Source organism: Marmota flaviventris, chromosome X, assembly GCF_047511675.1.
Source record: "Marmota flaviventris isolate mMarFla1 chromosome X, mMarFla1.hap1, whole genome shotgun sequence".
NCBI classification, from domain to species: domain Eukaryota; kingdom Metazoa; phylum Chordata; class Mammalia; order Rodentia; family Sciuridae; genus Marmota; species Marmota flaviventris.
In genome coordinates, this window is record NC_092518.1 from 18,581,748 (window position 1) to 18,596,247 (window position 14,500).

At 35.5% G+C, this 14,500-nt stretch overlaps 1 protein-coding gene and 1 non-coding gene across 2 annotated transcripts in view; both read left to right on the forward strand.

Moving 5' to 3' along the window:
* Pola1 (DNA polymerase alpha 1, catalytic subunit) overlaps positions 1 to 14,500 on the forward strand; it is a 294,232-nt gene that overhangs the window by 38,589 nt on the left and 241,143 nt on the right. The window contains exons 19-26 of the mRNA XM_027927441.2: positions 763 to 879; positions 2,110 to 2,285; positions 5,099 to 5,228; positions 5,714 to 5,833; positions 7,932 to 8,031; positions 9,849 to 9,973; positions 12,321 to 12,470; positions 12,901 to 13,023. Coding sequence (XP_027783242.1) covers positions 763 to 879; positions 2,110 to 2,285; positions 5,099 to 5,228; positions 5,714 to 5,833; positions 7,932 to 8,031; positions 9,849 to 9,973; positions 12,321 to 12,470; positions 12,901 to 13,023 — 1,041 coding nt within the window. The remainder of the gene's footprint in view (positions 1 to 762; positions 880 to 2,109; positions 2,286 to 5,098; positions 5,229 to 5,713; positions 5,834 to 7,931; positions 8,032 to 9,848; positions 9,974 to 12,320; positions 12,471 to 12,900; positions 13,024 to 14,500) is intronic.
* Positions 8,969 to 9,098, forward strand: LOC114086212 (small Cajal body-specific RNA 24). The gene has a single exon (XR_003581617.1). It is a non-coding gene; the product is annotated as a small Cajal body-specific RNA 24 (non-coding RNA).

Genomic DNA, 14,500 nt, shown 5'->3' on the forward strand with positions numbered 1-14,500 from the left:
TTTGTATACTCCAAGTGGTAGTATATGTTTTTAATTAAAATTAGTATCAAGTAAATCTATTTATTGATAACAATTATTTTGAACCTCGTCTAATTTTTAATTAAGTGAGTAATGTTATTCACGTGACAGAAATTGGAAATTATAGAAATGAAAAATCTAGTTGCATTTTGAGTTATTTTCTGTTCTATATAATTTTGTTTACTTCTTTTTAAGTTTTTTACTTGAACTATTCATTGGTATTATATATTTATTTTGTTGAATGTTTATTAAGTATCTAAATCAGTAGGGTTTGAACTCAGTTTTTAAAGAAGCCAAATGCAATTCCTGAATTTTCTAAGAAGTTTTTTTGCAAACTCCTACAACACAAGCCAGTTTTCTGTTTTTAAGGAAGCAAAATTGAATTGTTTGAATACAGCTTTTAGTGATCATGTAAAAGTATGGGATGTTAAAATTTACATTTGCTTTTGAGATTGTGAGGCATGAGCTGCAAATTAAAAGAGATCATATGAACCTTGCATCAATTAGTATGAAATAAAGTTTATTCAAGCAATCTGCTTAGCAGCCTTGTTAATGTCAAGGCTAATGAATGCTGCTGATGAATAAATTCCTGAAGAAGAAAGGACCCCCAATCGGAGGTAAGCTCACGATGTCTTCAATTAGAGACCAGAAAAAGAAAGGGCAAAGAAATTCTGTGTGTTTGAAGATAAATCATCTAATTTGCGTTTGTTATAATGTTATTGGCTGCCTCCTTTTTCTGCCTAGGGTCATAATATTTATGGGTTTGAACTGGAAGTGCTACTGCAGCGAATTAATGTGTGCAAAGTTCCTCACTGGTCCAAGATAGGTCGTCTGAAGCGATCCACCATGCCAAAGCTTGGGGTAATAGTAGTTTTGAAAATCTTATTTCTTTTATTTGCCATTTTTTATTGGGTACTTACCAAGAAAGCACTACACTTTTTTGAATAGGAATTGATTGTCTTATAGGAACTTCAGTACATTTTAACTTTGGTACCAAATGTCTTTTCCTTGGAATCCAGCATTTTACTTGAAAAAGCCACTGGTCATTTTTTAAATCAATGATTGGAATCTAGAAATAGTAAAGAAAGACAGCACATACATATTACTTTTACTTCAGCATTCCTAAAGTGATAGGCCTTAGGGTAGGGTTGCAGGGTTCAGAATTAATTGAGTATTATCATTCAGGAAGATGGGAAGAATGAATGGAAGGGAGTTAATGTGAAATATAAGAAAGCAGTGAGCTGTGTGCTTTCTCATGTAGTTAGCCTCTCATAGCAACTTCAATTTCATTTTGTAGACATTCACACAGGTCTAGTAGGGGAAGAACTGAGATTTGAACCTAGGTCAGTCTGACTCTTTTAAAGCCTATGTACTTTTTATTCTGCTTGCTTGCTTCAAATGTGGAGAGGTTTTGGTCATCTTTGTATGAAGCACCTTCTTCCTAACCCTGATACTGTTCAGAGATTGAAGTCTTATTTTACCTAAAGCTTACAAATAAAATCAGCATGTTATCTCATCAGAGAACTTAGGAATCTGTCCCTTTTATAATGATCTCTTGAGGATTCTGCTGCTGTTCTCTACTATCAGAGTTGGGACTCTTACTCTTCTTTTTCTGTTCATATCTTTAAGGTGAAGAGGTTATTATTACTTATTGTAAACATTTGCTTATCTAACCCCCTTTTCCCTTCATACTCCCTTCAGACTTTTCTGAATATAGAATCTTCTCAGTGAGGTATACCCCAACCAGTCTATACCTTTAGGTATAGTCCCCCCAAATTCCTTATCCCTCCTACCCGACTCTACTTTTCCCCTTTGCCAGAAACTTATTAACTCCTAAAACTATATACTTTCTTATTTATGTTATTCATTTAATATATACAATAAAAATAAAGTCAGGATTCTTAGTTTTGTTTTTACTTTGTTCACTGCCATATCCTTAGAATAGTGTCAATCAGATACATGGTAAATGTTCAAAATTTTTCATTGATAAATGGAAGAACGAGAATTTTATCTTTATAATTTTGAGGTCAACCTCAAAGTAGGATAGCATGGAATGTTCATGGGACTTGCTTTTTGTCCTCATCTTTGTAGGGCCGGAGTGGATTTGCTGAAAGAAATGCTACCTGTGGCCGAATGATCTGTGATGTGGAAATTTCAGCAAAGGAATTGATTCATTGCAAAAGCTACCATTTGTCTGAACTTGTTCAACAGATTCTGAAAATGGAAAGGGTTGCAATTCCAATGGAAAATGTACGAAACATGTACAGGTATGATCCCAGATTCTTTAGAATCTGTCTGTCTTGAAATTAGCAATTGAAGGATGCCACTACTATCCTTAAGCTATAGGGACCTGTGCCATGGTACCATGGAGCAGAAAATTGTCTTTATGTCAGCACCACCATGTCCGTTACTTCATAATTTGAACTAGTTTACTTCTTGAATTATTCTAATTTGATCTGTTTATGTCCATCTCCTTCACATGTTTTAACACTACCTTGATGTTTCCTATTGGTAATTTGGAAATTGGTATGAATTTAGAGTTTGACACTTCTTTCACTTAATTTTTTAAATATTTCTTAGTTGTTGATGTACCTTTATTTTTTATTTATTTATTTACATGTGGTGCTGAGGATGGAACCCAGTGCCTCACACATGCTAGGCAAGTCCTCTGCCACTGAGCCACAACCCCAGCCCCATTCTTTCACATAATTAATGAGATATTTTGGAAATACAAAAAACTGAGCAATCACTAAGCCATTTAGAGATATTACTTGCTTGTTTTTAAAGTAAGGTTTCTGCTACTTCTCTGGCCATTTTTTCATGTTTTCCTACCTGTTTCTCCAGAGTTCTTGGACTGCTGCTCTCTTTTGACTTTGTATCCTCTCCAAGTAATCTCATTGTCTTGAAAATTTAAATACCATATGGGGGCTGATGCTCCTCACTGTGTTTATTCAGTTTTGACTTTCCCCCTACATTTCAGATTCATGTATCCACTTGATGTTTAATATGAACCTTTAGTTTGTTCAGAACTGAGCTCTGATCTTCTCCCATTGTCTTTCTGTAGTCTTCCCTTACTAAATTAATGATACCTCTATTTTTTCATTACCATTGTAAGCCTTCAGTCATCTTCTCCCCTAAACCTCTGAGGCTTCCTTGGTTCCTCTCTCTGATATCCTACAGTAGATCCATTAGGTAATTCTATCAGCTCTTCTAAATATATCTAGACCTGACAACATCTTTTCACCTCCATTGACCCTACCCTGGTTCAGGCCACCATCCCCTTCCCCCTGAATTGAAGTTGTCTTAGTCTGTTTTCTGTTGTTTATAATACAGTACCACAGACTGGGAAAATTATAAAGAAAGGAGGTTTATTTTGACTTATGGTTCTGAAGGTCTAAGCTTGAGGAGCTGCATCTAATGATGATCTTCTTATTGTCAGAGTCCTGAGGTGGTACAGTGTATCACCTGGTGAGAGGCAGAGAGTGCATGTGTGTATCCTTAGCTTTCTTTTTTCTCTTCTTATAAAGCTACCTGCATTTAATCATGGGGGCTCAAAGCCCCCACTTTAAATACTTTAGTATTTAAGTTTCTACCCTCATAATATTTCACAATGGGGATTAAATTCCAACATGAGTTTCAGAGCGATAAACCATATTCAAACTGTAGCACTGGGTCTTATATTACCAGTCTCCTTGGTTTTGTTCTTGCTCCTTCGTGGTTTATTTTTAATCTAGGACCAAGGTTATCCTGCTAAAATTAAAGTCAGCTCAAAATCTCCCATTGACTGTTTCATTTGGAGTAAAACTGGTTTTTATTTTGGCTTATGGGGTCCTATGCATTGTATCTCTATGCTGTTGACTGTCTTCTGCTCTCACTATCATTCTCTCTCATTCAGCCATATTGATGTACTTCTAGGTCCTGAAACTACCATATATGAAGTAAGCATATATTGCATGTTTACTATGAATTAGGCACTGTCTATAACCAGCTCAGAGCATTGGAATGCTCTTCTGACTACCTGGATTGCTCTTCCCTCAGATACCTTTCCATAAGGCTTGCTCCTGTGTTAGTCAGCTTTCTATGCTGTAACAAAATTTCCTGAGAAGAGCAAGTCAAGGGAAGATTTATTTTGGCTCACAATTTTAGAGGTTTCATCTGTAGTTGGTTGACTCTCTTGTTGTTGCGTTTAGGCTTGTGCGTTTAAGCACTGTTGGATTCAGTGCTTGCTTGGGGTAGTTGTTATATGATAATGAGTCTAAATGCAAAACATGGTGGGGAACACATGGGGAGGAGAGAATGAAAGAGAAAGAGAAGTATACCCTCAAGGGCATCCCCCTACTAGGCCCACTTCTTAAATGTTTCTGCCACCTCCCAAACCCATCATGGATGAATCATGCTATAATCCTTATAATCCAGCTACCTCCCAGAGGCCCCACCTCTGAACAGTACTGTACTGGGGACCAAGCTTTCAACACATGAGCTTTTGGGGGTCATTTCAGCTCTAAATCATAACACTTGTTCACCACTTCCAGGTCTTTATTTTCAATGAAGTTTTCTCTGGTTCTCTAACTAAAAGTTCAATCTCTGCTCTTGATACTTTATACTGTCTTTGGGGCTTAACTTTTTCTCTTTAACACTTTGCATTATATAATACACTACATATTTAATTTATTTTTATTTTTTATACTCTTGTCTTCCCCATGAGGATTTAAACTCCATGAGGATAGGACTTCCTGTCCATTTTGGTTATAGCCAGTGCCTAGTGCACAGTAAACATGCAATATATGCTTGTTTCATAGAATGAATGAAAGGATTCAATGATTTTCAGGTATGCAGTTATTAACACATATGAATTTTTTTGTAGAATTTTTTTGTGTTTAGAGAAGAGCACTGGGATCAATGGTATAAATGAATTCCTAATTACATACCGACCTTCTTTTAAATTGTTTCCAAAGGCAAGGTGCTGTTGCTCTGAAGTTACTTATACCAAAAATTCCTTGTAATATTTTATGAAGTTCTGATTATAGTTATTGTTTCTTTTAATTACTTGATTCTGTTTCATTCTTACTTTTCTGTACAGTGAATCTTCTCATCTGTTGTACCTGTTGGAACACACCTGGAAAGATGCCAGGTTCATTTTGCAGATCATGTGTGAGCTAAATGTTCTTCCATTAGCATTGCAGATCACTAACATCGCTGGGAACATTATGGTAAATTTAACTTAGAAAGGGGGAAAAAGCATTTCCTGTTGGATTCAGTGCTTGCTTGGGGTAGTTGTTATATGATAATGAGTCTAAATGCATGCTTATAAAATGAGTAACTTGGATTCTGAAAGCTGGGCATCTTTTGTAAAAGGAAAAACTGGTTGGGAGAAGGGGAGGAATGCCAGGTGCAGTGTGCTGAAATTTGGGTGAACATAAGGATCATCTCTCTAACATCTGGATGTGTCTGGTGGAATGGTCCTTTTGGGAGTAAAGAAATAGCCAAGTTGTTAATACTTTAAGCTGTCTCTTTTATAATGCTTAAAGAAAATGTTAGAAATAATTTACTACTTTTCCCCCCCAAAAAAGCAGCCTTTATTTTAGTAGTAGTTTTGAAGGAGGTATCTTGATAAAATTAAAAATAACTAACTCAAAGTTGTTTTTGTTTGTTGTGATTTGGAGCTCAAATTGTAAAAAGAATTTCTATTTAATAGTCCAGGACACTGATGGGTGGACGATCTGAACGTAACGAGTTCTTGTTGCTTCATGCATTTTATGAAAACAACTATATCGTGCCTGACAAGCAGATTTTCAGAAAGCCTCAGCAAAAACTGGTGGGTCCAAAATTACGTAGTATTTTGCTTTTCTTATTCCTCCTTTTTAATTACCTAGATAGCTTTTTTTTTAAAATTGCTGCAATAACATCTGCCTCTAGAATAATCCCCTGTGTACTAGAAATCATGTCAAGTTTGTTCCAGTGGGTTTGTATGGTTTCCTTCTCTACTTTTTTCTGTACAGACAAAATTATTTGTGAAATATGAAATTCTTAAAGGTGGAATTAGACCTTTTTGGTAGATAGCTGCACATGGAAAATGTTTTGTCACTTAACCACTATCCAAAGCTTAATGTCAGTTAAACCTTTAATTTCCTTAAACCAGTGAGCTTTTATTTTTATGTTGCATTTTTTCTGTACAGGTTTAATATCTGTAATCTAAAATGCTTGGAACTGGAAGTGTTTCAGATTTTGATTTTTTTTCCAGATTTTGGAATATTTGCATTTTTGTAATGAGGTATCTTGGGGATGGGATTGAAGTCGAAACACAAAATTGTTTTATGCCTTATATAATACCCTGTAGTAATTTTATACCATATTTTTAGTGTACCTGTGTTTTACTGTACCCTGTTACATGAAGTGGGGATTTTCTACTTGAATAAGGCATCATGTTGGTACTCAAAATGTTTCATATTTTTTTAAATATATTTTTTAGTTATACATTGACACAATATCTTTATTTTGTTTATTTATTTTTATATGGTGCTGAGGATCGAACCCAGGATCTCTCATGTGTGAGGCGAATGATTCACCACTGAGCCACAACCCAGCCCCTGTTTTATATTTTTGAGCACTTCAGATTTTAGATTTTCAGATTGGGGATACTCGGTTTGAACTAGTATGATTATGAACACTACAATCAGGTTTCTGAAGTGGCCTCCATCATATTGGGGCTAAAACTTTAGCTACTGTTCTATCTATTGATGGTAAATGATACAGAATGGAAATTTAATGTTGAAAGTGTGATTAAGGGGGCTGGGGATGTGGCTCAAGCAGTAGCGCGCTCGCCTGGCATGCGTGCAGCCCAGGTTCGATCCTCAGCACCACATACAAATAGAAATGTTGTGTCCACCAAAAACTAAAAAATAAATATTAAAATTCTCTCTCTCTCTCTCACTCTTTAAAAAAAAGTGTGATTAATGTTCTTGTATTTACTTGTTTTATGAACCTTACCAAAATTAATAGTGAATATTAATTTAGAACTATTTAATTTCTCCAGAAGCATTAAATGTGGGCCATTAGTAAACTACACAGGAATGGATTTTCAGTATATGAACATACTTATTTTGTTCTGTACAACTCTCATTCTGTACAATGAGAGTGAGCCAGGCATCGTGGCATGTGCCTATAGTCCCTCTGCTACTTGGGATGAGACAGGAGAATTCACTTGAACTTAGGCATTTGAGGTCACCCTAGGCAGCGTAGCAAAATCCCATCTAAAAAAAAAGCTGGGGTGTATTGGTGCATGCCTATAATCCCAGTGGCTTAGGAGGCTGAGACAGGAGAATCATGAATTCAAAGACAGCCTTTGACAGCATTGGCAAGGCACTAAGCAACTCAGTGAGACCCTGTCTCTAAATAAAATACAAAATAGGGCTGGGGATGTGGCTCAGTGGTTGAGTGCCCCTGAGTTCAATCCCTGGTACCACCTACCCTCCCCCCCCCCCCCCCGCAAAAAAAAAAAAAAAAAAAGAGAACAATAATACCTATGTGAAATACTGTAGTTTTTTTACATCATGAATGTTAGAGTGATGAATTTAATAGGACCCTTTTACAATTTCAAATTCTGTATAATATGAAAAGTTGAATTTTTAATAATCATGAATTAAAAAATATGAACTTTCTATGAATTCAGAAATATTTAAAATAGAACTTGCATATAATCTGAGATATAGCATTGCTTAGGAAACTACCATGCTTGGCATTCATTTTGATTCATGAACATATTACAATAATTGTCTTTTCCCATAGGTAGAACTATTAACTAAAAATAATGTTGGTTAAAACTAAGTACTGTTATTGAAAAAGAGAGAATGGTAAGACTTCCTAATTAATTAATTAATTGCTGGCTGATGAAGTTATCTTTCATTTGACATTAGGGAGATGAAGATGAAGAAATTGATGGAGAGACCAATAAATACAAGAAAGGGCGGAAGAAAGCAGCTTATGCTGGAGGCTTGGTTTTGGACCCCAAAGTTGGTAAGATGAGACCTTGGATTGGTTTACTCTGGGCGTTAAGGATTTTTTTTCATGTATAGCTAGACCTGTATTGGATCTTGGAAGTCAGCAAGTAGATCTCATAACGATCTTATTTTTATCTTGTATGTTGTGCAAATATTGTTTGCCAGTCAGCTAGTATGGAATTAATGTGGATTTTTCTGCTATTCTAGTATAATTTTTATTTATATAATTTTTACATATCTTGAAATACTGTTTTTTTTTTTTTTTTTTACTTTTTCTAACCACTTAAAAATATTTCTTAGCTTATGAATGATACAGAAATAGGCAGTTAGCTGAGTTTGGTTTGTGCATGCTTTGCCAACCCCTGGTCCGGTGTAGAAGCTATTTGTCCTGCAATGGGAGTACCTCTCCTTTCTTCCCTCCATTCTGTGAGGGTAGGTTCTGCCTCTGCCAGTATGCTAGGACCAGTTCATTTGGCCAACAGAATTAAATACAGATAATAGCCACAAAATCAAACTTTAATAGGAGAATAACTTTTCCTTGTCAAGAGTGGCAAAGATCATGTTTTGTGGTGGAGCTAGAAAGGATCTTATTTTTAAGCCGTTTTGACCATTTCTAAGTGTACAGTTCAATAGCAGTGTTACACATATTCACATTGTTGGACATAATGTGAATTTTATCAAGTAATTCACTCTGAGTAGGAGACATTTTTGACAAAAGTGGATTTATTATTGGTTGGAGTCACATGGAATAGTAATACTTTGGTGTTACATTTGGACTTGAATGCTGACTATGTGATCTTGTGTTGCCTGTTGAACATCTATAAGACTCGTTTTCTTCTTCTGTAAAATGGATATAAGAATAATCTACTATAGAGGGATTTAAGGAATAAATAGAATTGTTTGACACAGGGTAAGCTGTCAATAATATATGTTTATGGTTATTGTCTTAATACTGGACATTTATTTTTATTCAGTTTCTTCTCAAAGTGAAGGAAACTCTTTGTAAATGTCCTAGAGAAATACAGTAGCTTTCTGTTCACCTTTTGTAAGCAAAAAGGGTGGATCGTTCCACTACTGACATTCATATAAATATTTCTTATCTGGTTTTCAGCACAGTTCATGTACAGGTAAATGGGCTACCCATTTTATTGTTTGAAGGTGTGTTTGTAAAAAAAAAAAAAAAAATATATATATATATATATATATATATATATATATATATATATTGATGGTGAAGCTGGAAGTGGATATCCACACACTTACTGGTGGTTTTTTTTTTTAAAGAGAGAGAATTTTTTAATATTTATTTTTTAGTTTTCGGTGGACACAACATCTTTTATTTTATTTTTATGTGGTGCTGAGGATCGAACCCAGCACCCCGTGCATGCCAGGCGAATGCATTACCGCTTGAGCCACATCCCCAGCCCCTGGTGTTTTATTTGGTGTTGGGTGAGAAAATAGGTGGGAAGGAATGCTTGCTTGAGGGAGAATTTAGCAACATTCTTTTGGAAGTAGATATGATCTGTCTCCAAAATAATTGGCCCTGAGTGGTGTTTTCCCATAATAATGGTATATTTGGGGATTGTTGGGGAAGGACTGGTTCAAGCTGGTTTCATGGGGAGACAGAATCTTTTCATCAATCTTTTGTGATCTGGGCTTTCACACTAATCCAAGTCATTTTATGGTGTGATAGTCCACTCTGTCTCTTTTGTCTGCTTTATAGTGCTGGAGAGTATATGGTTTCTATTACACTTTTTAATAGAGTACTTCTAATATGTTTTGACAGTGTTTTTCTTTAGACTTTTTTGACATTATGTGACCTTTTTATTTCAGGTTTTTATGATAAGTTTATTTTGCTGCTGGACTTCAACAGTTTATACCCTTCCATCATTCAGGAATTTAACATTTGTTTTACAACAGTGCAAAGAGTTGCTTCAGAGACACAGAAAGTTACAGAGGTTTGTATTTAACTGGGGTCTCTTGAAATTAGGATTAAAAGTATTGCTTAAAGGAGGAGGAGAACCAAAGGAGTTAGTGTTGTAGTTTTTCTTCTTCTTCTTTATGCCTTTGTTTTTATGTGGTGCTGAGGATCAAACCCAGTGCCTCACGCATGCTAGGCAAGCGCTCTACCACTGAGCCACAACTCCAGTCCCTGTAGTATTTCTTCTTAAAGGATATATTAATTATGTCCTTAGTTATCAAAAAGAGAGGTTGTCCAGAAAGAGATAAACTGGTTCTGTATCTTTTTAAAAGTAGTGTTATTGAGGTATAATTCACACACATTACAATCCACATATTTAAACCATGCAGTCCTGGCGTTTAGATTATTCAGTTTGTAATCATTACTATATTCATCTTTAGGACATTTTTATTATTTCCCAAGGAAACATTTTACTATCATATCCCTCCCCCCCATTCCTCCCAGCTCTAGGGAATCACTAATCTTTCTGCCTATATAGATTTGTGTATTCTGGACATTTCATATAAATGGAATCATACAACATGTGGTCTTTTGTATCTTACTTTGCACATTATTTTCAAGGTCCATCTGTGTTGTAACATGTATTGATACTTCTATTTTTTCTTTTCTACCTGCCTGCTTGCTTTCCTTCCTTCTTTCCTTTGTCCTCCTTTCCTTCCTTCCTTCTCTTTCTTCATAGCAGAAGATGCCTATTTGCCCTCTAGCTTCTTAATTTACATGTTGTTTAGTTCCAGCCACCTGCCCAGGAGCTGTTTTTCATTTCCAATTCCATATTCCCAAAAAAGAGAATCTAATAGGCTTGCCTAGGTCAGTGAGCACCTCTGGTCCTATTACTTGTGACCACAGGAGTGGGTTCACAGAGTATAAATCTGGCTGTTAAAGATGAATCTTTCTATGGGACTAGAGGATAATCTTACAGAGGTGGTATTGGGTAGACAACCTCCCAAATAGTGACTGCCTTTGATTAATATTCTTTGGGCTTTGTCCTACTACTGTACCAGCACGTGGTAATTATCATTATCCAGCCCTTTTTCCCAACTGCTGCCCAGCAGTGTTTTGTTTATTTGAGCTTTTCAATTTGGATTCTGGATATATAACAGAATCCTTTCAGAGTAGAAGGACTTTAGAAGTCACCTAAGAAATATACATGTAGCTATTAATGGATTCTGTATCATTTTCATGTACAATATTTTATCTTCAGATCAGTTAGTGTCACATAGGTAGTGATGGTGAAGCTGGGAGTGGATTGCAAATTTTTTGACTCCAGATTGTTTCAAGTTTACTTTTCATTTGACTTTCATAGTTGCTGTAAATAAATTGGAATGTGTAGCAGGATCTTTTTAATAGGTCTGCTATCATCATGTGCTATATTGGAAAACAATAGGTCCCTATTACTATTCTAAGAGTGTTCATTTGCAGATATTGATCTTTATAAAATTAGATACTTTGTAAAGGCTGGCTTATCAAATGGCATTGACTTGACATACTTTAAGCTAAGAGGTTTATTTTAAATTTTGTACCTTTGAAAGGGCAAATGCATCTGGCTTTTCTTTGTAGCCTGTTAATAGAATTAATGGAGACTTGAGAAAAATGGTCTAATGCTTTCCCTGCTTTTTCCTGCTGTAAATTTTAATATAAGAAGACTGCTGGTTGCTTTTTAAAAATGTTGCTATTCTTCTGCCAATTGTAAAGCAATTTATAGGTAAAAAGTATTACATCAGTGCTAAGGAATATATTTGTATTAATTTTTAGAAATGTCATGGCCTATTTAAATGTGCTTCAAATTCTTAAAAGAAATTTGCTAGTTTAGTATTTAGCTTTTTATTTTTAGTCTAAAACATTTACAATAATTGCTATGATTCTCCATAGTTTTAAATTTCTATAGCATTTTGTTTGGTCGTACAAATGCTTTAAAATGGTAGTTTAGCTGCTGGTTATTTTTTTAAATCCTAGAAGTCTGTCTGAGCGTTTGTATTTTAAAAGCAATTTCCCCAAACATGTTGCTCCTCAATCTTGTTGAAGAGGATGGTAGCATGTGTAAAAACCCATCCCTTTAAATGAAATCAAAATTTGTGAGTAACTACAGGGGTGGGAGATATTGGGAATGACAGGCTGATAGAACACGGGTGGGAGGGAGGTGGTAGTGGGAAGGGCCATGGTCTGCAATCTGTTCAACTCTTTCTTAGGGAACGTTGATCTTTATTCATATAAGAAAGAAGCTTTTAAAGATGTGATCGTGGGGTAAAGTGGCTACCAAATATTATTTTAGAATTTTATTTTACTGAAGTTTTACTCTCTGAAAATTTCTGTTGTGTGTTTATCAGGATGGAGAACAAGAACAGATCCCTGAGTTGCCAGATCCAAGCTTAGAAATGGGCATTTTGCCCAGAGAAATCCGGAAACTGGTAGAACGGAGAAAACAAGTCAAACAGCTAATGAAACAGCAAGATTTAAACCCAGATCTTGTTCTTCAGGTATATTTTTTCACTAAGAGACATCTGAATGAAAATTTCAGCTTTTACAATTTGATTATTTAGGAATAGTATATAATAGTACAAACACTCAAGATGCTATGGGCAAGCACATGTGCTTATTTTATTTGTGGATAAGTTGCCATTCAAAAACACTAGACTGCCTTAGAATAGGAGGTACTTCTATGTGCAATGGGTGTATCTGTGCAAGATCTTTCTGAATTCTGGAAACTTTGGAGTCTATATATGCTTGCTTCCAGGAGATTAGGGCATCATAGACCTTGGAGGACAGATTGAGTATTTTAAGGGCTCTTTTTATTTCAGGGATATTGAGGGGTTCTTTTTCTCATTGGTAATCTAGAAAGATACCTAATGTAATTCTTAAGCATCTGCAAATATTGTTGTTTGTCTTTCGTCCTTGTGTGGCTTGCAGTATGACATTCGACAGAAGGCTTTGAAGCTCACAGCGAACAGTATGTACGGTTGCCTGGGATTTTCCTACAGCAGATTTTACGCCAAACCACTGGCTGCCTTGGTGACATACAAAGGAAGGGAGGTAAATGGCATAATCATATTCACATCTCTAAATATTAGAGTATTTTTAACTATACGTTTTGTAGTGTGGGAGAGACAAGTTTGCTCCCTAGTTATCTAGATTTAAATACCCACTTTTTAAAGACATAGGCATTTAAATAAAAATTTATTCATTCATGGGTGGGGGGTAATTATTAAACATCTATGTGCCAAACTTTGTTCTAGTCACTGGGGATAGAGAATTAAGCAAGAATATAGGTCTCTGTTATTGCAAAGCTTGTATTCTTCCTAGGGTGATGGGGGCAGGGAGACATGTTTTTGAGGCCTGGGCTATTATGAAGAAGATACTTTGGTAAAACAAACAGTAATTAAATGAATGCACAAATATTAAAAAACTAAGATATTAGGACAGAAGTAAATACTCTGCAGATATAATTAAAACAGGGCAGTGGCCTAGAGAATGTTTATATGACTAGTTTAGATTGGTCAAGTTAGACCTTTTTTGAAGAGAGAACATAAGGGAGCTAGTTTGTGGTACCGAGTTTAACTATTGGTATCTGTGAGGGAAAGGTGGGAGTCAGGAGGAAAGCCAATGTAGCCTTTTACTAAGGGATTAAGAGTTCCATCTTGTATGTGTTGCCTTTGAGATGAGTAATAGATCTCCAGGCATATTAAGTAGGCAGTTAATTGGGTGTGTAAATTCAGAATTCCAGGAGTATGTCAGGCTGGATTTATGTGGATGGAGAGTATCTGCTTTAGAATGATAGACCAGATACCAAACACATTTTAGGTACTATGACTTTATGAACACTATAAACTTCATCTGTTTAGTACTATGTACATGACTATTTTTGATTTGTAAAAGAATAGTTATGGTAAATATTAAATTCATTTGACTCCATTAAACTGCTATTTCCTGTCAGTGAATTTAAGACTACTCATTGTTAAGGGTGGTAGATAGTGGTTCTGGGTAGAATGCTTGTATTGGGGGTCTGGGCATGGAATCCTCTAGAGCAGGGTTTGGCAAACTATGCCCTTCTGGGCCAAATCTAGCCTGCCATCTATTTTTGTAAATGAGATTTTATTGAAACAGAGCCAAGATCATTCATTTATGTATCATCTGTGACTGCTTTTGTGTGGTAATAGCAGAGTTGAGTAGTTAAGATAGAATCTTGCATGGCCTGCAAAGCCTAAATTATTTGCTGTTTGGCACTTTCAGAAAAAAAAAAAGTTTTTTGACCCCTGCTTTAGAGTCTATATCAGCTCTGTCCAGTAGGATTTGAAGGTAATGAAATGTTGTCTATCTGTACTATCCAATACAATTGTCTCTAGCCATGAAACCTGTAGCACTGACTGACTGAAGAACTGGAATTTTTAGATTTATTTAATTATAATTAAAATGAATTTAAATAGCTGCATGTGACTAGTGCTACTTTATTGGATAGTGCATATGTAACTAATATGAAACAAACATCAGGATGTTTAGAGTCATTCTTTTG